The sequence below is a fragment of the Odontesthes bonariensis genome, chromosome 21 (assembly GCF_027942865.1).
Source record: "Odontesthes bonariensis isolate fOdoBon6 chromosome 21, fOdoBon6.hap1, whole genome shotgun sequence".
Classification (NCBI taxonomy): Eukaryota; Metazoa; Chordata; class Actinopteri; order Atheriniformes; family Atherinopsidae; genus Odontesthes; species Odontesthes bonariensis.
Window position 1 is genome coordinate 16,417,217 of NC_134526.1, and position 23,727 is coordinate 16,440,943.

The following is a 23,727-nucleotide window of genomic DNA, read 5'->3' on the forward strand; positions in this document are numbered from 1 at the left end:
AATGGGGGGGATGAATCAATTATTCCAAACTACAGGTGGGAGTTTTTGGCTGCCAGACGTCTCTGAGTCACATAGGGCGGGAATGTGATACTGCCTCATGAATTAAAAATTACTGAGCACAAATGTGTGCACACACTAATAACACAGCTTTGTTTATGCACACACATTAACACATATGTGAATACACGTTGCACACATTTGGTGCTTGCAGACTGGCATATGCACATAAATGAACCCAGAAGCTGATGCTCAGTCATTTTCACACACAGACCTGCAGAAACGCACACATGGACAGACTTAATACTACTCTCCCACTCTTGCTTTATCTCTGTCAGACAAGATGCACACACTAGCTAGTGAAGCCACAGAGTACACTCACTTCGTCTCGCTCTCTCGTCACCTCATCTTCTCAGTTACACATGCACAAGCCCACAAGCTCAGACATACATTTATGTAAACACACACATCCAGTTAGTGATGAATCACCTGCAGCGGTCTGCCTCCGAACCCTCTCTGTCCATGTATCAGGTGTCAGAGCGGTTGTAAGGTAATGAGTCTGGCTGGCTGTGGTATATGTAGAAGCTGTGACGCTGACACTGCTGCACACAGACAGGACCAAATTAGACGTTACAACAGACTGACTGTGAGTGGGAGGTGTGAGCATGTACACGCATAATCTAAAGCTCAAACTTGTGTTTACATGCATGCTCTTACACTGAGAGTTGCCAGAGGTAACGGATTTCTTTACTATGATTTTTTCTTCTGTTTCTGCAGCCCACACGCAGAGAAGACGATCGGGCAAAAGGCAAAGGTCATGGCTAACCCTTAGCCTATTGCTTGGGGACAGGCTGATACTGCACATCAACATCAGAACATCTTCCACTCCCGCGGCACTGTATGTCCTAGACTAATTTGTTTGGGACCAGTGAAGTCAAGGCTAAATTTGTCTCAGGACATTCCTTTTTGCCTTCATCGCAGTCACTTTTCATGAATTCGCTCACAGTGCGTCTTGCTTTGTTTGTTTTTTTTCTCTCAAATACAAAAAGAACGAAATGCCAGAGAGAAATGTTGCAGAAAAAACAATTACCTTGCTTACTGTTGTAGAAATAGAAAGACAATATTTACCTTTTTCTCTAAATAAATACAGATCATATGAGTTGAAAAAACCCAACTATAAACTCAACTGCTTGTCATATGTTATCTGAAGCTACATTCAAGAATAGTTCTGCAAGGAGGTAATGCCAGCTGCTGCAAAGAGCAAAATGTGGCATCTAAGCAGTACAGAATGATTGCTACTTAGATCTGCCACTCCATAATGTTTGCCTTACCTTAGATTCATTCTCAATCTCTTAACATCAGAGCAAAAGAACACATGTACAGTTCAGCATTTCTTTCACACTTTTTCCCCTTACAACAACCCTTTGGACCAGCTGCTGAGACCTAAATATCTATATAGCCACAATTATATTCACTGTCACAGCTTTTCTCTGCAACATCCTCACATGGTTTAGTGTTATCTTCTTTCATCTTAACTGATCTTTATAGCGGCATAATGGACTGGTGACCTGTCCGGAGTACAGCACACAGCGGATTACACCTATCACAATGTCAACTGGGATAGGGTCATGTCTCTTTTAAGCCTGAACAGGATATAGTGCATTAAAGAAATGGATGGAGTGACAGATGTTCAGAGAAATTTCATTATGAAATGACAAGGTTCGTTTTAAAAAATTTGATCTAATTCTAAAATAATTCCCGCTTGTAGCAGTTTTTTTCCCCATAGCACCGGTGATATCTTTTAAAAAATTATGTTCTTAAAGGATAAGACCGGTTTTTTGACATTGGGCCCTTGATTTCACATTATAACATGATGTTCTACTCACCCCTGCTTGTTGTTGGTCATTTGGAGCTGTTCCGAAGATATTCGCGAGGCGTCTGGCTGCTCTCTTGAGATATTCGGCCATGAAACGGTTTCCTATGGGCAAGCTTAAACAGGCACAAACTATGCTTTTTATAATTTATTAATTACTGTACACTAGCACTGATAACGTGGAGGTGCGTCGCTTACTTAAAAAAATCCGGGTTACTAATTTTGAATTTTAGCCGAATGAATAAATAGGCAGCAGGTCTGTGGGCTGTCTGTGGCAGTAGCACGACGAGGACGTCAGTAACACCCACTTTACGACGAAAAAAACAAAATTACAATAACCCGGATTTTTTTAAGTAAGCGACGCACCTCCACGTTATCAGTGCTAATGTACAGTAATTAATAAATTATAAACAGCATAGTTTGTGCCTGTATAAGCTTGCCCATAGGAAACCGTTTCATGGCCGAATATCTCAAGAGAGCAGCCAGACGCCTCTCGAATATCTTCGGAACAGCTCCAAATGACCAACAACAAGCAGGGGTGAGTAGAACATCATGTTATAATGTGAAATCAAGGGCCCAATGTCAAAAAACCGATCTTATCCTTTAACTGAATTTTCTTCCACAAAAAATTTTACATTTTTAAACTTTTTTCTTACATTGGATTAGATAACGTACCGACCTAAGAGATTTCTACTGGAAATCCTGTCAATTTTTAATGTCTGTAATGATGAGAAAAGTGTGAGAGCAGCTGAGCTTTTCAAAGCCCAAGTAATGCCCGGAATAAGACCCCAAATCCAGATGAGAGGAAGACAAGATGTCCAGGATGTAGTTTAAACCATTTCTTCCTCCATCAAGTATCACATTATCTCATTATCATCCTTAGCATGATTGCTTTTGTAGAATTGTACAATAGTTCACCAGTTGGTTTAAGTGTATACACACTTGTTCAATAACTCTAAAATAATTGTTCTATAAGATGAACACCTCACCTGATACTCATTTCATTCTAATCTTCACTTTTGCTTCGTTCTCACAAAAACTATCAAAGGTCCCCCGGTGTTCACAGAGTGCTGCATCAGAGCTGGTGTCAAATACACGCGCAACGACCGACTCAAATACATTTTGCAAGTAGCAAAATGGCAGGAGACTATAAAGCATGAATCCAAGTGAAACAAAATGTGGATGAATTATGGACACTGGAATCAGATGTGCAAACATAATGCTGAAATTAAGCTCAGGCATCCAGGTCTTCTATCAAACACTAGCTTGGAGGCAGCTGTAAATTCATTTGACAGTAAATTAGCTGAAGCAGAGATACTGTTGGCAGCTCAGAGTTTGAGGCACAAAACAAGCCTGAGATATCTCTGCTTCTCTATCAAGAGTTTTGAATGGGACAGCGTAAAACTGGTGGAGAAAGAAATTTAATAACACATTCAGGTGAAAATTTGGAAAATATGAAACACTAAGGAGGAGTAAGAGAAATAAAGGAAATTCGAGAGAGATGATATAAAAAAAACAAAGCTTAACTGAATGAACATTGTGAGCTATTCAAGCACAGGATAGTTAGAGGCTTCTTCTTCTCCCATTCTGCTGAGCGATGAGCTGATCTTGGGTCATTTGGGGCCAGTTTTTACTGCACAGCGGCAGAGAAGACAAGAGCTGACTGGACAGCTCTCTCCATGAGGTTTGCACTCTGGTACCACACAAGTACAAACCCACACACAAACACACACTTCCGCACAGATATGCATGCAAACCCAAACACACATCTCAGCCCAGTTGTGCAGATGAAAATGCATCGACACTCACGCACGCAGATGTAGTCTCCTCAGGTGAAACTCATTCACCGCCAAACACACCCTGCTACATCCTCTCAGTCTATATGCCTCTGTTGAGCTGCTCCGAAGTGTATTTCTGTCACACAAAAACTACAGCACCCCAGAGAAACACGGTCATGCTGTATTGAGGTCAAGAGGTTTGAGCCAGAAATCCTGGCCACTGAAGCAGTCAGAAAACTGTAGTGTTGCTCCTGCCCCCTTATTGCTGATTAATGGCACTCGGCTGAAAGGGGGAGCATGACTCTATCATCACTGGGCGTCTCAGTGCTTGGCTAATTGGCCTAGTTAATCCACGCGCCTGCATCCAAGCCTGTGTAGAGCGATTAGTCAGCCTGTCGAGTGCACGGCTCATACAGTACCATTTGGAGCTGAATAAGGGACAGAAAACCGAAAGGCAGCCGCTGTGGCGAAATGGCATTCTGTGCTCTCTGCAAGATGGTTTCAATTAGCACCTGCTACCTCCCACACTGCCCGCAGATTTCTTATCATTTCTTGTTATCTTTGACTATTTTTCACCCAGTTTCAACAACAGCCCTTTCCTGATCACTCTGGTCTTTTAGAGATAGCAGTGCCACCCAGGGTCAGTCCAACAATGTAAACAACTTTGCAAACCATCAGGAGGCACACATCCACAATGTTTAGCCCACACAAGTGACCTGTGATGTGTTTCCAAGAAAGAACGTGAGTAAAGGTAGAATTTTGACATGATGAAGGAAATAGAGCAACCTATGCCATGCTACATATATCTATTGAGCACTCGAGCTCCCAAGCACTAAACAACTCATTACCTTTTACTGTGCAGAAAGGACTATATGTCAGCAGACTGAAGATGCATGAGGTTGCCATTTAAACTTGATTTATAACTAGACGTAAAAAAAAAAAAAAAAAAACGTTTCCTGTGAGTTGCATCCACTTTAACATGTCACATGGGCTGACTGAATGTTTTGATGATAAGTCTGTCTTTGGTCCTCTATTTCCAGAGCAATGCACTATTTTTAACTTTAATAAGACAGCCAAGAAAGGCTGCCACTACAAAGAAAGACAACTGAACTCACACAAAATTCTAAGGCTTGTTGTGGCTGGTTATGTTTTTGGTCACAGCATGGAGGGAAGGCATCTCTGAATACATTCACCCTGAATATACTGGATGTTGGATACTGGTGTTTTTGAGAGACAAAATCGAAATGCAGTAGAGGGGGGGTTGCAAAAGTAGTGTTAAGATGAAGAAAAAGTGTGCAGCTCTGCCAATGGCTCTGTGGAGTTGATTTTGAGCTAAATCATCAGCATACTTACTGGTGTTTAGCAGTATGTTTACCGTGTTGTTAACTATAACTAAATACAAAGAACAGTGGAGGCTGGTTTAAATGTCTTTTTTTCTAACTTTATCGCGGGATTTGCATAAAAACCAAAGTACCGGATACGTTTTAATTTCAGCATGACAACAGTAAAAGTTTAGTGATTCATTTCAATTCTGGGTTCTTCAATAAGAAGCAATGACTGGCTGCAGTTGGTAGCGTAAAAGTACCCAACTGATGAATAGATTGACATGGAGTCATGCAGCTATGAATAAAATTGGAATGATGCTTTTCACCATATATACTATTCTACACCAAATTTGATGTGTGAATGTATCTTTTTAAATCTGGAAACATGCAAATAGGCAGTTGTCCCCCATCCTATTACCCAGGAGGCATAACTGTCTGTCCGTGGTAGATCTCAATGTCTTTTAAGGACAGCTTTGTCAGAAAAATAAAATTCATTACATTTTTGGCTGGACAGTGAAATTGAGAGTGAACTACTCTATGTTTTTTAATTGATTAGGACCTCCGCAGAGCATACATGTCAAAGCACAGCATAACACTTCATGAATATAAATCTGTGATTTCAGTCGTCTTTTTGGTGTCACAGCCAGGTAATCACACAGATCTACTTTAGTGAAACAATGTATGAACTCTGACCAAAACACAGACAATAAAAACCCTCCAGAGCTTGAAGGACAAGTGGTTTTGAGCCTCTCTTCTCTTCATTTTAACTGCTCTCTGTAGTGGCGTAATTTAGGCGGCTGAAAACACATGTGGTTAACCTCACTTTCAGGTACAATTACGCCCACCTCTCCTGCTCCTCTCTCTGCCACTGTGTTTCTTACTATCCCTCTCTGGCTCCAGGTGAAGAGCTGTTCTTACAGTTGAAGGTCTAATATTTCACTCAACAGCTTCCGCCACGCTGTTCAAGCGTTGTCCGCTCAGTCCGTGCAGGCAGCAAGGATCAAAGAGTTGTTGACACAGTCTGAACTGACTAGTCAAGGCTACCATGTCTGCCTGACACTTGAATTACGCAAGTGTGTCGCAGTGATAATCTGCTTTTGTAACATCTGCTGGATGGAAAGAGGCAGCACTGGGAGTTATGAAAGAAACAGCATTCAGTATGTGTGTATAATGTGTGAGTAGGTGTGAACAACCCTGGTGACAATTGTCATGTGGGGCGCAGCTGATGTATGGCTTACTATTTTCGCTCAACAGAGAGAAATACTGGCGCTTTTGAGCCAGAAACAGCTGTGGATACAACAGCAAGACAACATATATGAGTCTTAAGGAATTTGAAGGAGTGACAGTGACTCATATTTGATTCAGGTACATTCAAACAAAATGCAGTCGTGTCTTATATCCATTTCTGTCCACTTTATTTGGTAGTTGTGCTTCTTAACCAGTGGCAATAAGTGACTCCTTATAATCTCTTTGATCCTAATCTTTTTTTTTTTTTATTATTATTATTTGATCTCATCTTACTTTTTCACAATTAGTTGTAAAGGTCAGAACGGAATTCATCAATTTTGTGGGGCAGAAAACAAAAGAATACTAAATGAACTGATTGCTTAATGTTATTTTCAGAGCACCAGCTGGATTGAAAACAAGTGACAGCAGCAGAAACGTTTGTCTTTATTACAGTTGTTGCCTGAGTAAATTGCCCAAATATAAAGTTGATTAAATGTATTGTATTTGAAGAATACTGTGCATGCTTCAAAATAATTGTCAGTGTGCAGAAAACATCAAATCAAGGCAAACCAGAACTGATTACCTTGTCAGATCAATATAAATAATACAGCAGAAAAGGTCAGCTTCATCTTTTCTTTCACCACGCCAACAACGGTCCTCGTGACCAGTAAGGACACATAACTTAACCCTCTTTCCAAAGCAGTAGCATTTCATGAGCTCTGGTTTTATGATGAATGCTTGATGAAAGACACGGTCAATTTTCCCAGGCCATATTCCTGTTTGAATTTAAGTCAAGATTACCACAACACTGCCCCTTAAATACAAGAACAGTTGGTAAGAAACAATGCAGCCCCCTCATTCCCACACACATCCGCCATACACTTCAGCCAAGTGAAATATTTGCCTTCATGTTGATTTCATTAATTTAATAAGATAGCTGCACACCTAATTGATATATTCATGACTGTAATTCAGTCTGCTCATATTGGCTTTCATTCACAATCCCAGTTCCCCTTAAGAGTTAAAAAGGGAGAAGTTGGAGTATACAACTTAAGCGCACACTCTCACACACAAACACCAAAAGGCAAAGAATAAATAATACTATCCGCTGTAATTTTATCATATCAGAGATGAGGGATTCCAAGACTGCAGATCAAAGGAAAAGATTCCTTCCATTCTAACATACAGATGCCAGAAAAAACATGGTTGCAGAGGGCTGATCTCCCCTGTGGTGCCTGTTGCTATATTTGCCCTGAGATGAGCAGGGAGGCTGGGAAAGACGCAGGAAAAACTACTGTGACTGCCTCAATTAGGAGTTAACAGTTTCCATCTCTTCCCTCAACTCTTCTGCCACAAGAGAGCATGAGATGAGAACACCTCAAATGAAGTCCGTATGTAAGAAAGCTAATGTGTGCGCTGTGTGTAGGATTTTTTCATTTTCAAATATCATTATCACAGCACACTACAAATAAATCAGAACTCATACATAAAAGGTGCTTAAAGCTATTCCGATTTGTTTTGGTAGTTGTGAAATGCACAAGGCAGCTGAATAAGAATCACAGACTTGTTTGTGGGCAACTTTTCCATCACCATTTAACTAAAAGATAAACTTAGCTTTTTGACTTAATATTTAAATTCCAGTTTCAGATGTGCTTTCTGACTTTTTTTAAGACTACTCTTATAAACATTTCCACAACCTATCTGCTAACCTTTTTACTGTAGCCTAATATATGTGTAAAAATGTACATGCATTCATTTGTTTACAGTAGAAAAAAAAAAAAAAGTTTTTTTTTTTTTTTTTAATTAAAATCTGTTTTTGGTGTTAAATATGCCGACAGATGGGCCGACAGGTAAAAAGGGAGTGAGGTGTGAGGATGACTAAGAGCTGCACTGCAGTCTCTTAACGGGTGACCCTCAAACTGCCCCCCCCCCCCACACACACACACACACACACTCACACACACAGCGGGAGCAGGAAGCAGGCGCACACACCTCAGAAAACTGGCACACAAATTCACTGACCCTCTGCCTCTCCCTGCTGCCATGTCTCCTTGTATATTTGTCCTTGTACAAAAATAGCAAAAATATTTTTCTGAGGATGGGAAAGTCCCATGTGTCCACCTTAGACACACACTCACAGCTTTTCCTCTGGTGCAGCACATTTAATCTGCATCGTCCTCCTCCCTTTTCTGAGATTTGGCCATTTACATTACACCTCAGATGCAGTAATTCAAAGTGGTCGTAGCGACAAAATAAGATTAAGACAAAAACAAGTTGACATTTGTTAGAATGGATAACTAAATAACTAAAGTTTTTTTTGCATTTTGTAGGTGAAAATATGCATTAAGAATTGACTCACAGAGTGATTACCGTGGACAATGATTGATATCTGCAGTCCTACAAAAAGTCTAGTCTACAAAATAGCCATATATACATAATTATCCGATTAGAGGTTTTCTCATCAAATTTGATGTTTTTGTCTTTGCAGCATTTAACGATGGAAGTAGAAGAATGAATAATGGTTTTGTCTGCCTCCTTACTATTGCATATTACATCAAGGTTACTAATTCTTATCTTGCAAAGATCATTATTTTAAAAAGGTCAGCGTGCACGCCTTATTATTCAGTTTTTGTCCACGGCCTGTCAAGCACCCACTCACACAGAAATAAGATTTAGACCCAGCAGGGCCGAAATCCTCCTGAGTGCACATTGTGCTCACCTTATTTGGGTCAAGACTGATATCTGTGACTTAGACCGTTCCGAAAATAGCTGTGGGTGTAATCACCACCGTATTCATTAAGCACAGCCGGAGCGGTGAGACATGTAAAGGTGAGCACTTTTGCATATAAGTCCCCTGAGGACAATCTTTGCACCCAGAATAGACAGCTGAGTGTTGCACGCTCCAAACAAGTACACACTCCCTTTATTGATCTATTTACTTTGAGTTCGAGACCGAGTGACACAATTATAGATTGCCAAAGCAGCTGAATGAGGCTGGAATGTAGGTCATCTGTTAGGCTCTAATCATGTTCTTTATATAAATCATTGGTGCACATCTATTATGGATGAAGAAGGGTTCAGCGTGCTGTCGTCTTCAGCAGTGCTGAGTTAACACAGGCTTCTCCGGGTGGGTGCTCAGACTGTGTCAGTCTGTTCATGGGTCAAACAACCCAAAATAATGCAGAAACAGACACGCTTTAGTCTGGATTGTTATCATTATCAAAGTGTCATAGTAGTCAGCCATTTATTGCATCTTGTCATGTATTTACACCGTCTCTCCTCACCGTCTGAGCCATTTTTGGAAACTAGAAAGATTACATCACAACGATGCACACAGTACAGATAAAATCAACACCACAGATTTTTTTGGACTGAATCACACTTGTTTTTCGACTACATCATCTTTGTCGTTCATGCTCCTTGAAGATTTCTCCCTCCGAGGCTGCTGCAAATGCTCTTTTGCCTTTGTTTGTTAAAACCGAGATTACGAGGGAACAGAATGTGTCATCTTATTACACGGCATTGTGTCTCAGCGAAAACACACAAGCAGCTCCCTGACAATTAGCTACCCACTCTCAGCTGAGTAATGCCACCGAGCCTCCAAAAAGACCCCCTTTTAATGTCACCAGATGACATTGTGTTATGCAAGCAAAACACTGTGACTTGATCTGCTGAGACAGTCTGCTAAAACAAAAATATTGTGCTCGTGGCAGTCATCGCAGCAACGTCATGAATTGGATACGAAATGGTGTCCTCCTGGTTTCGTACCGCAGGTCTGGAATTCAACTTTTCACATCTGAATTTATACTGTCATATACGATCACAAGGCTGTCACCCAGACAGGCTCAAAAAAAAAATAGTCACAGCCATTGAGGAACCTTTTATCTGTGTAAAAGGATGCTGAGGAGGCGATGCCACGCTCCCATGTTGAATCGTCATTTGAGGATTACTTGAAAGAAGCACCGTTTTATCAGTTTTTGGGGGGAAGCGCTTTGCCTGGGGTATCGTTTACAGCTATTGGGCCAAGCACTGTTACCATGGTAACCATGCAACACCATAGTGGCATATCTGGCGAAAAACAAAACGTGTACAGTAGGTACTAAAGATGAGGAAAAAAGGTATGAAGAATTTATTCTGTAAATCAAAACTATTTTGTAAGTGATGACACACGGCATGTACCGTGTTGGAAAGTCGGACCGGTGGACTTCTAGTGGCCAGTTATTGCACAACACGAATCTGGCAAGAGTATTGTGCGTGTGTGGAGAAAAGAGGCTGCACTCATTCATTAAAGTACATTGTTAAAAGATCTACATGGTAGGAAAGCTCCACTGTCCAACATACACACACACTAAAAGAAACATGTATGCATCAAATTAAAAATATTACCTGAGGGGCAGTCCAGACTTTACTTGTGTTATTTGTCTTCATCGCCATTAAAAAGTTTCATAATATCTGCCTAAAGGCTAGTTGTGTGCACTCAAAGCAGCTGCTGCAGAAAAGGACCCAAAAAGCCAGCAGTGATGAGTATCAGTGGTGGAGTTCTGTTACATTTTCCAGGTACGGTCATTTTTAATTCATTTCGCCATAGCTGTTCGTCAAAGTTCGAATCTAACAAATGGGATGAGAGAAATAAACAAAACCTCTTTAGACCCAAAGTTATTTCAGTTTCTGAGGAAACTGTCCAACTGCACTCCAGTGTTGTTGTTTTCAGAACCACCAAACTTTTTTTTTTAACAAATAACGCTAATTTTACCTTGCAGAGCACGGCAAAATGTTAGTTTTCCAACCATTAGTGTGACTTTGATATTTTAACACGCTACTGTTGGCTAAGTTAAAGAGGTAAAAATGACTGTTTTTATGTCAAAGGCATCTAGTGGCATAGTGCATAGAACACAGACAACTCCTGTCAGAGAGAGCAGTCTGGTCGCAATGTATGCAAGCGATTAATGACTTCAGTCACACTATTGCTTCATTTTACTGTACCGGTAACAAGTAGATGAGTTGGGCATAAAAGACTTTTTAGGAGACAGTTTTTTTTGTAACAAGAGAGGATGTAATACATTAAGAAATCTGAATATTTCTCATTCACATTTAATATGTCTTATTCACATTTGTTTGTTCTTTATAGACTTTTTAGATCCTTTGGAATAACTAACACATGAGGTGGCAGATAGAAACTTTGTGTCTTTTTTTTTAATTATCTTTTTATTTCACTGACTTGTTTTTTTTCTTTTTACATTAGTATCGGACTCCATCATTCACACACAGGGTTTAAGTCTTAATGATTTCATATCATCATAAATGGCCTCTTTTATTTTCACTCTTCCATACAGCATGTTCTTCCCATATATGCGTGGGTTCTCTCCGGGTACTCCGGCTTCTTCACAGCATCCAAAAACATGCATGTGAGGTTAATTGTTGACTCTAAATTGTCCCTAGGACTGTGTGTGAGCGTGCATGGTTGTGTGCCTCGTTTGTCTCTGTGTGGCCCTGTGATGGACTGGCGAACTGATGTACCCTGCCTCTCGCCCAATGAAAGCTGGGATAGGCTCCAGCCCTCCCCGACCCTAAATTGGATTAAGCAGGTATAGAAAATGGATGGATGGACTCTTCCGTACAGCCTTACAGTCATATTACAGCTTGTACTAAGTTGCTGAATTAACATAAACCGAACATTTCCTGCTGCTGTTGCCGTACTGTGTTGTGTTCGCTTCCCATCATCATCCATTTTCTTTTGAGTCCCGGGTTCTGTCTCCTCCTCATTATTCTCCAGAGTTTAAATGAGAGTTTGTGGAAGTTTGAGTTAGAATGGGGTGTGTGGCACAATCCTGTGACGAGGAGGAAAGTCTTGTGTCGCTCTGTATTTAGGGGGAGCTAGCTGGCACATAGATAAAAAAGCCTTTTGGGCACGTTACGCAGGTTCAACAATTCAATCTGACAAGCTACCAGTTCATCAGAGTAATAATATTTCTAGACAGTGGGACTTTGGTGGCCTTTGAAGCACACAAGTAGTGCTGAGAAGAAGAAAAAAAAGTTGAAAGTATCAGCTAGAATTGTGCTGAATTGTACATTACAATGTCTCCAGGTGGTGCAAGTAAAACTGATTTTGTTGTAAGGGAAAATTCATACAAATACAGTGCAGCTCTTCAAATGATTAGCTTCTCTCTCATTGCCTTAATTGGGTGAGTATACAATCAAGAAAGAGTAATCAAAGAGAGTGGATGTGATCTAATAACATAAAAGACACTCTGACACTACCCAGAAGAGCTGTTACCATGATAGCAAAATGGAAATGGCCCACTTTGTTGCTACAGTAGACAAGCAAGGAGTTGAGAGAAAGGGAAGGAGGATACACAGAAGGAAAGCAAAGGAGGGAGCCACTACTCAGCAACAGAAAGGGACATTTTAAATGTGAAGCAGAGACAAGCAGAGGTAGAATTACACATAATTACAAGGCCAGCTAAGCTTCCACTCTTGGTGTTAATTAATGCCATTGAGCTGTGAGAGGGTTTAAATTCGCTCATATATTAAAGAATGTTCAGTGATTTCAGCCTTTTTAATTAGTCACAAGAAGACACGTCCTGAGTGGTAAGCTTGATGACTTTGATCAGATAATGTGAAACCAAGTTTGAAGTAAAACTGAAAGGACTGCCGCAAGATTCTGATGTCAATCAAGAGATCATTGAAGATTTTTCAATAGCAAAAGACTTTCATTAGACATTTGAAGTGGGAGATGTCAGATGTTTTCCTTTTACAGTACTGCAGATGATTCAGAAGCCATTATCAGATTTATTTGTTGAGAACATAATGCTGGCTGTAAAGATGCCAAGTGTGAGCGATGTTCAGGGTGACCTTAAATGTTTTAGTATCACTTTCATCCCACTGATGTGTTTCTTTCAATTAAGACACAGTCAAACCTTAAAATCTAAAGCTGTACTAATTCGTGTTTTTAACAAAACCCTTGAAATTATAGATTTATTTTTTTTTAGCTCGTGATATTTCCTAGAAATGTGGCAGAGTGATAGTCGAGCACGGCAAAAAAAAAAAAGTACCCACAGACAGCTGAGCAGCAGATTATTAATTCTTAGAAAAAGATAAAGCAATAAAGCTTATATCTGTTTCATGCAACAACCAGAACAAAATTCAGTTCATTAACATATCCAGGCCATCTTTACACACAAAGCGGAGTAGAGCAGGAGGACCATTCAGATTGTTACAGAATAATTTGTGAGCAGCAGCCTGCTGTTTTAAAAGATGCTCATTGTTTTGGGCTCCCCATCTGGAGTTGCACAGCTCTTGCTCTCATATTCCAACACCCCCACACTTCTGCTCCTTGATTGGTTAATGAGGTCCATTCCTCCTTTCTGAGTGATTGGCTTGACACCTACGCTACCACTAGGGCTCTGTGACAGTCTGTCGTTGGAGGCATATCAGCTTTCGTCATGCAAACTGACACATGCATGATGACACCCACAGCGTAAAACAAATGTCCCACAGAGCGGTGGAGCTACCTACATCCAACGCTCTCATAAGAGATAAAGATGTGATAATCATCACTCAATGAGAGGTATATAGTCACTAGGTTGGAGATGAGTGGAGGCAAACTGGCTGCACTTGCGATGCGAATATATGTCAAACGCAACGAAAAAATTTGCCAATTACAGTTATGGAGATGTCACCACGAAAGCACAGATCCAAATAAAGACACTCTACAATGAAGCAAGGCGAGAAGACCTGCAAACACAAAGCAAGCATCAGCACTTCTGAACTGCCTCTGAGCAGAAACCGTGTGTAAAATGACAGTAAAGTGGTTATTTTGTAGATCAATTCTTTAAAATCATAACATTTTATACAGTGACAGCATCAAATCAATCTCTCTACAATCATTATCATTCAAGTGAGATATTGAGACTTAAATACTTGCATATCAAAATAAAGATCCAATTGAGTGTTTGCAAATTGTTAGTCATCTACTATCCACTGTAATCCACTGTAACACAATTAGCTGGAAGGTTTTTGCTAACGAGGCAGTATAATCAAACAAGGGAGTTGTCTTTTTTTTTTTGTTTTTCTTGTGCAAATTCTATGTTCTTTTTTTTAAGTGGCAAAATGGCTCTCTTAGGGATTCATAGAGCCAGTAGAGGGACCATGGGAAAAACATGAAGTCGACCTAAGCTGCTGGAGTCGAGCATCGGCCTGTCAGTTGAAAGTGTGTATGCTAGATAGATCTGTCATCTCGGCCTGCCTCTTGATAGGACCCCTTTGGTGGTCGATGAAGCTGAAGTTCACGTGTAACCCTAAAACTGACCACACATACGGTCTAAAAGTAATAAAATAGATAGATGTGAAATAAATCCATACGCAAATTGACACTGTGCACAGCGGGATTAAAAAATGGAAAATACTTTGGTCCACAGTGCAGACATTGTAGATATCTTAAGTTAATGAAAAGGTCAAATCTCGACATGTTTTCTTGGAGACGGGGCTGGGTCTGCTTTGGTTATGTTAAACGTAGGGATTTTGGGCTCACTTCTGCCCCCAAAATGGCCAAAGTATTAATTAATGCAGCCGTAAGTCAATCCATTTCAAATTGTTTCCTGACTGCACAGAACAGTCGGAGACATCAGAACTCAATTTGACCGCGGATGAGTCAGTCACCATGTAGACCAAATATAAAATACCCATCTTTGTGTTTTCTTTCTCTCTATTCATGCTCTCTTTGTTTTGCTCAGAGCAGTTTTTTCCATTTTTTTTTTTTTTGCTACCTGTGCCAAAATCACCAGCAAAAAGTCAAAATGTGTAAAAGCCCTTTAAGGCTTCAGCATCTTCCACCCATGCAATAGCAAAACCTCCAATGTTTATTTAGTCTTTCATTCACACATTCACCTATGCCTCCTCTCTACATTGTTACGCCTTCTTCCTGTGTCCAGACGTAGGACTCTCCTCTGAGCAATGGGTTCTCAACTCTCCAGATGGCACCATCATTTTCCACAGACGCTCAACTTCAAAGGCTGGAGAACATGGGGGGTGGGAGAGCAGAGCTTCCACTATGGTGGCAAACGATCTATCGCGGAAACACACTTATTCCCACTCACATGGTCTGACCGAAAGGCTATGAGGTTGGAAGAGCCAGGGTTGCTTTGTAACATGCTGGCATTCAGGCAGCAGTCCTAATTTACACCTGAAATGATCATTTTTAGTTATATTCCAATAACCCTTTAATAACCTTTTCTTGTCTTCATGTGTCATTCTTTTTCAAGTCAAAAAACAAGAACTTTAAATGTGTATCTGTGAAGTTAAATGTAAAAAAAATGATCAAATATCACTCCCAATCCCAAACAAGACTGCTGGTCTGGACTTAAATCTAACTTGATCCTCTAATACAGGGGTCCCCAACCACCGGGTACCGGTCCACGAGACATTCCAAACAAGGCCATGAGATTGGGGACAAAAAAAAAAACAAAAAAAAAAACATGGAAATCGGGAATTCTTTCATTTCACTCGCTAGATTCTATACTTGGAAACTGCATAGATTGCATTATAGGAGGCCGATTGTGCACGTTTATTTTTTTCAATGATGACTGTCTGTCTGTCATCATATCCTAATCATCCTAATTTGTAAAAGCGTCTGCTAAATGTAATGTCTGTTGAACGTAAAGTACAAAAAAAGAAAAAGTAACCCCAACACAGGACCCCTGCCCTAATATATATAGCAAAATTCTTAACATTTGGGTTAAACTAGCTATATTAACCTTAAACTCAAACAAAGTTATATATTTACTATGTGGTCAAAGGATGCTTTCAATAAATAGATTATATGTTTCTGTGTCAGTTAGTTTTAGCAGCACAAGCAGATAATCCCTAAAATGCAGTCGTCCTAATCAGTTCACAAAAGTCCACCAAGTCCTTCTGTGGCTGACCGTGTGCAGCCCAAATATCTGTTACCATGCAGGCTGAGGACACTAACATTGGTCAATTTGTACCAAGAGCAATTTTACTTATACTAAAAAAAAAAAAAACTAAGAAAACAAGGAGAGAAGGAGCAACATAGATGCTTATTTTGAGGAAAAACTTTATAGGAGAACCGGCGTTATCCAGATCCAGATGTTAGCATATAAGTTAGCATGTAAGTTATGCACCATATCATATGTGGATCTGTAGAGCCCCAATTGGTTTGCACAAACAGATCTGGAAACTGTGCACTCAGTCCTAAAGGACTAAAGGCAAGAAGTCAAACTTGAGTTTAAAAATAGAAGTGCTGTTGAAATGATTAATCAAACTATCTCATTCCAGCAAACCACAATCAGAGGGTCCAAGCAGAGAAGCTGAAAAAACACTGATGTGTTTGAACCAATTCCACTTCTTTATCTTTTTCTGTTTCCTCCCCAAAAAAGGGTTAATAAAAAAAATATAAAAAATCATAAAGCCTGAAAAAAGAAACTCCATGATTTGGTCTAGAATAGTCTTCCACAAAGAGACCACAAAACATAAGACTCTGCACTTACAGGGACATTTATAATAAACATTTTCATTTTTTTCTTTGCAATTTTACAGAAAAGTACTTGGTTTACAGTCAGAATTCTTTCATCATTTCATTCTTTGGACTCATCTGCCTTTTTTCAGCACAGGCTTTAAAAAATGTCACACCTTCTAAAGCTTGACTTTGTTCAAACAGAAATGACTTAATCAATAGCAGCAAAACTGATTCATGATTGCTATGGCTGTGGCTCATCTTGAAAAAATTTGAATGAGGGCTCAATTTTTTTTTCCTTCTGAAAAACACAGTCCAAAACCTGCAATAAGTCATCTGCACATTAAAACATCAATTTATCTATCTTAAATGTTCATATAGTGTACATACTAAAGCAAAATGTGCTTCAGCTCTGGAGAAGCAAAACAAACTTGAAGAATTCAAATCTGGAGATTGGCTATATGGATTTGTGTAAAGCTGGGCATACACTGTGCGATTTTTTCAATCGCGGTATTCAGCTGCTGCTCATACTGTACGAGTGAATCGCAAGGGTTAAAACGTCACAGCTCACGATTCCTGTTCTCACACTGTACGACCCGATGGTCTGATGCGATCTGGCTGCTCACACTGCACGACACGTCGGACTCGGTCGCCGGTCCCTGCCACGCTGTTCTGTTGTCTTTTTCTTCTTCTGTTGACAATTTTCTCTTCCGTGCCTATGTTTGCGCATGCGTAGTGTGACAGGATGAGGTCAATCGGCTCGTCCAGCTGCTTCAACTGTGCGAGAGCCTCACGAGGAGCGACCAGGATTTCAAACAAGTTTGATTTTCATCCGATCGATCGGGAGGTGGTCGGGAGGGCTTAATCGTTTGTCGTTACCCCATGTATACTACACGATGCGAGACGCACGATTGAGCCAAAACTCGGCCCGATCTCCAAAATAGTCGCACGAGTGAAAATCTTGTCGAAATCGGGCCAGAAATCGCACAGTGTATGCCCAGCTTAAGACTTTGTCTGTACAATCTTGACTCATCAATCAAATTTCCAAACCTTGGGAAAAAAAAATCCAAAAATGAATCAAAATGTTTGATTCGTCTAAACCGTTTCAGTCTAAACACACAGTAAATACCTCGGTTTTGCTCATGTGACGCTACAGCATCAGTTTCTGATTTCTCCCTGGTGGTGAAATGTCATGTTAGTCATGTTATCTGAAATTACAAAAGTCCAAAAACAGTTAATAATTCAAATGTTTGCAAACTGGCTGGGCCTCAATCATAAGCAATATTTCTATCTAGTTTATCATGTCTCCGATAAAGAAAGAGCTGAATGGGAATAATATTTGGTACTAAATCTCACAGCATTACACAACACATACAGTGAGATAAAGCACTTAATGAGGCAGTGCAGGTCAACACAATAGACTCATAATCTATTTTTTGATGTGTTTCTCTTTGTGTACCCAAATAAATGTATTAGTCACCAGTGATGGAGAATGGAAATTTACATTTTTTTTTTTTAATTTTAAACGTGAGCACAGCAAGAGGAAGAGAGGAGAGGGGTGATGACGTCCAAGATGAGTGTCAATAGTATTGGTGTGAAGCATAGAACTCAGCATGTCCATATGACAGTATGTATCACTGAATCTCCACAGCAGATCATGTCTAAGCCAATAAGAGAGCAAAACATCTCTGTGCTAAATACACTAAGCAATCCAACACAACCACAATAAATCCAAGACTGCTAAATAAAAAGGCACTGCTGAAAATCTCACTCATGAAATGATTCATTCATCTGCAATTCTGCAAAATACATCTTATATTTCTAACTATGAACAAAAGCACTTTGTTGCATCTAACAATAAAGAGGTAGACCAGTCACAGCCCTGGGAACTGCAGGAGCTTGGTCCTCCACCCACACAATTCCCTTCAGTAATAAAGAAATTTCCTCTCACATAGTCCTACTTTAACAGCACTCCACTATGTGCAGCTGAGCAGTAGAGGTGGATAATCACAGGGGAATTAGAAAAAGACAAAAAAAAAACAACAACTGCTATCTGGCTTTTCAATGCACAGAAAGAAGCTTGAGGCAGTCCTTAATCTGCTCACGCCTACAAAACCATACACTGACATCAGCCATGCTGGGAAACGGATAAAGACGAGGGATCACCAGAGCACTGCTTTATTACCTTTTTAATAACTCTTAGATAACCTGTTAGTGAGCTGCGCCTCAAACATCTAACACTGTCACCTTCAGCAACGTGGATATAAGCATCTCTATAACTGCCAGTGGTGCCGAGGCACAATTATTTGAAATACATTCCTGCATCAGAGAAGCTGTTTCACGGGGGGGACAGCAGTTCAGCTCAGTTTCCATTCACAGACGGAAACACGGTATGGTTTGACTGAAAGACTCTCAGTTGGGTGTGTTAAGGACATTTGACAATCGTGCCCATGCCTTTGTTTTGGTCCACAGTGTTCAGCAACAAATACAACAAAGGCTGTAGTGCATCTATGCTGTGAAGGAATGACGAGAGAGCATCAAGCCCTGGGGACTACCTCCCCATGTGATTCTCCAAAAGCCAAGGCATCTTTCACGCACACTCCACAAGCTCTGTCAACATCCGAGAGCACGGATCTGTCAGCCTGCTTCCAGAATGCACTACAAGTGCTGAAAAAAAAAACACCCACCCTTTGGAAAATGGAAAACAGGAAGTATTTGTCATTGATTTCTTTTTTTCTTATCTCTATACAACTTAATCACTTTTGTACATGCATGGACATTTGGAACATGTTTCAAGCAGGAACACGACGTATCCATGCAAACAACCTCAAGGAGGGGACAAGACTTTTGGAATGTATGATCGAGCAAAACAAACATTTAAAAGGCACTAAAAATCCACATAGATGTAACACTGTGTACATTTTGCTAACAGTGAATTAATGTCATTGATCCTCTCACAGCAGCATCAGTCCGTAGCATGACCCTGTAGAATTACACTTGTTGGCATGCGAGGACACAGATGTCAGTAACTTTGGTGCAAAGATGCCATCACAGACATGTTGGAGCGGTATGCGACTGAAGGGAGATTGATGGTGGGTACATTGCCCTTGTATTGCTTGTCACACCTGAGTTTCGTGAGCACTGAGACGCTAGTTGACCAGACAATAAAAGTCCTCTGCCAGTCATCATCTGTTTGCTCACTACAAACATCAGCCAGCTCACAACTTTAACACACACTTGCACCACTATCTCTGCATAGTCTACAATAGAATTGTAAATGCCATTCATTTAGCCACAACTGTATCAATAAAGGTTGCTTCTTTTAAAATATTTCAAACCCATTTTTTTTTTTTTTTTTTTACCTTACACCATTACTTTGTACCCCTTTGATATTGATATTGCCCCTTACTGAGGACTAATCTTTACGTGAATCACCGTTGAACTCTATTTGTCTTTGGGTCCAGTCGAATAGTCCTAACTGAGAAATGTAACCCAGAGCTATCTTAGTAGTAGTAAATACTGAGGAAAGAAGATTTAGTGCTTCCTTTACTATCGCCCTTAGCATAGCAAACTTTATTCATAACTTTCAAAGTGATGCTCGATTATAATCATCCAGTCGTAGTAACTGTGATTGGTGTTCATAAATATGAGGACAGGAGTTTGAGTGTGAGCAGGCTGTGACACCAATGCATTTCCCCTTTAGTGTCTTTTTCTTTTGTTCTCAATTTTTGAACCTTAAAAAACAAAAGAAAAATTTGAAATTATGGGCAATATTAATACGATATTTCTGTTTAGCCTCCATAGAACAATTAGATAAGACTGCATTAGATGATTTAAAGCGCTTTTTGAAGAATTTTCATTGCATTTTCATTTTCATTTTCATTTTCATTTGCAGTTTCAGCTTTGCAGATCCACATCACAGCTTACTGCAAGTGTGATCAAATAGTCATTGCACCATGGTCCTCTTTTCCTAAGCCCTTAAGAATTTCTCTTAATATCTTTCCTTTATCTTGTGATGTTTTTCTGAGGAATTTTCCAAATAGGTCAAAGAAAAGCAGTTATGAAAAGACTATAGTAATCTTTCTTTTTTAGACGAGCAGACCGCACCCTTTCTTTTGCCACAGTCAGATGTCTGGAGGAAAATCGAACACAAGCAAAGACAGTTGCCACAGATGCACCCTTTTCTATACAAAGCGTTTTTTGTTCAAGAAAAGTGTTCAGTGATCTTCAAATTAAAAAATATGAGTGAATAGGTAAGTATAAACACATTGGCAATCATTACAGATCGTCTTTCTCATTCACTTACTGCAGTGTTGTTGAGCTGCCACACCTGTTAACAATTAATACTAATTGCTCTATGAGCAGCAGCTGAGCGTGGTCCATGTTAAGTGACAACTTAGGAGCATATATAAACAAGAGGAAGAGGCTCCAAAGGTACGGGACAGAGTCTTCTCTCAAGTCTAGTGTTAATCTGTGGAGTCCACTTGCACATTAAGTATCTGAGGAGCATTGGATGCTGCGTCTGAGCAAATAGCCATGGCTCTTAGAGTTCTTTTGTGGTATGTTTTGTTGTTGATTACTTGTTATGTTTGGATGTTAGTGCCTGTTTTGATACTTAAAGGTGTTATTTCTCTTTAATATTCTAGCAGGGTTGCCTGCATTTCTTTCCTGCTGGATATCAGTGCTGGGTTTGCTGGCATGAAAGGTAAGTTTTTTTTTTTTTTTTGCTTTTTTCCCCCATGTATAAATGAGAGCTTGATCTAAAACTTTTTTTCTAAATGCAGGCAAAGACTTTCGTACATCCTTTGATTCCAAAAACCTTCAACAAACTATGGCGCATGATCTTTATGACTTTGCATCCTTTATGGATAATGAGGCATCAAATGCCATTCCAGCAACCAATGTCGACACTGGCTTGAGTGCACCAGTAGTGCATCCACTGAATTCGATCCCAACTGCCCAGCCCCTGCCCAACACACAAAATGCTCCTGATGTGGAAAAGATCTTGAATGCTGGGTCAAACTGGGCATCAAGGCTCTCTACTCCAATTACATTTCCTCAAGGTGGCAACTGGGCAGCTCACCAGATACAACCCAGGCCAGATGCAACTCAGCCTCAATCAACACCACTTGTTTCTACAAGCAGCAAGCCTGTCTCTCAAAGCCTTGAGACCCGCTACAAGCCTGCTCAGTCCCCCACCTCTATGCCCTTATCAGCAACTGGATTTGAATCTTGGCTGCCTGCAGGTGCTGTCAGTAACAGGGTGTCTGGCTCAGTTCTTGGTTCCAGATTCCAGCTGTCAAACTCTGGCTCCGGTTCAAGTGGAGGAGACTCTAGTAACAAACCCCTTGTCCAAGGATTTCAACATGGCTCCAGGGTTACTGGGTATCCAGATTCTCCAAGCTCTAATGCAGTTGAAGGGCTCAGCCAAGAGTCTGCACCTCCGCTAACTCTTGCTTCTAATACTGACAGTCACAGCCAGGGTAATGACATCACTCCACCCAGAAGACCTTCCCTCAGATATCCTGTAGCAAGCCCCAGACCACAAAATTATGCTGCTGAAGGTTCCAACCAGGGTAACGATATTGATGCTGGTTCTTCAACTGCACATACTCTTCTGCAAACTACCCCTGTCCATTATCCCTCAGTCAATGCCAGACCTCAAACTTCAGCTTCTAATGCTTTTGATATGTACCACCAGGGTAACATTGGCATCCCATCTGCATATAATGCTCCAAGGAATCCCTCTCTCCCAATTGGTGCAGGAGTCCACCCTTTCAACTGGATGACAATGCCTTACTTTAACATCTTTGGGGATGGGCTCTTTGGCTTTGCTGAAATGGGGCCCTATGCACAAAACTGGCAAAATGTGCAGCACCGCATGGTTCCCCAACAGAGCTGGGTTCCCCAACAAACCCGCCCTCCAGCACCTCGTAAAGGCTTTTTTGTAAAGCACAGAAATGCTTACCAGCGAGGGAGGCATTTCGTGTCCAAAACCACTTACACACCAAACTATCTGAGTCCTGAGGTCAAGGACTCTCAGAACCAGTGACGTCTTTCTTGGAAGATGATCCCAAGGAACATTAAAGGTATGTGCAAATGTTAACTTTTGAAACTGCGTCTTAGTGCAGCATGACTTGATCAAAGCAACTGTCCTGCAAACTAACACCTTGTCATTTACAGGATGACCTGCCTCTGTAGGAAACATCGAAATAAAAACCCTTAAATGAAAATCAATGACTGTTGCTTGCTTTTCCTCATACTGGCTTCCACTGACCAGTGTTTAAAACGGGTGTACAGTTGGTGTCAATGAGCGACAAAGTGCTGCTGTGACCACTCAACTATCCAAGCTTCGTATTCTGACACTAAAATGCTCCAGCAGACGCAGGTGGGCTTACCTTGGCATTGAAATCCTTGTTTGCCGAAACCCCTGCAAAAAAGAAGCAAGTGTTTAAAATCAGGGTGTCTTTTCTTTCACAAAAGAAACCTCTACCGTTGTCCTGGGCGCACTTAAACCTAAACTGTCGCTTTTGACCTGCAAGCTTTGCAAAAAACAAACAGTAAAGCATCTCACCATATGAAGTCTGTGCAGTGGCTGCAGAACGTTGGCTGCTTGAAAAATCTGGCAGTAAATTTATGGTTTTTCACTTCATGCACATTTTTCTGTCGCAAAGCACCTTTGCGGGCGAATCTGTTCCCAACCCCAGCCGAGTCACTATAATGCAAAAGATAATCAGCCATGATAGATGGCAAAACTTTGTAGTCCCGGTGTCTGAGGCTCCCGATGTGTGTGGTGTTTTCCTGAGGCTGACGGACTGCACGCCTCCCCTCTGCCTGGATTGCAGCTGAGCGCTTCTTTTTCATTCAAAGTGACGTTGGAGAAGCCTGCTTTTACGTACAGTGGGAATGTATCGTTTCAGTTCAGCCAGTTTATTTACATTGGGGGGGGGGGAATTCCCAAGAATATATATTTCAATTGAACAGAAAATACACTCAGGCCTATACAATATCAACTTTTTTTTTTTTCATTGGTCTGCTTGTTGCATTTGTGGTTTC

At 40.6% G+C, this 23,727-nt stretch overlaps 1 protein-coding gene across 2 annotated transcripts in view; it reads right to left on the reverse strand.

Annotated features, from left to right (window-relative positions):
• Positions 1–23,489, reverse strand: part of prkcab (protein kinase C, alpha, b) — a 123,421-nt gene extending 99,932 nt beyond the window's left edge. For both annotated transcript variants that reach the window (XM_075453575.1, XM_075453574.1), the window contains exons 1-2: positions 23,246–23,489; positions 23,070–23,101 (exon numbers count right to left, since the gene is read on the reverse strand). In XM_075453575.1, coding sequence (XP_075309690.1) covers positions 23,070–23,101; positions 23,246–23,412 — 199 coding nt within the window. In that variant the 5' untranslated portion in view covers positions 23,413–23,489. The remainder of the gene's footprint in view (positions 1–23,069; positions 23,102–23,245) is intronic.
• Between the last annotated feature and the right edge of the window lie 238 nt (positions 23,490–23,727).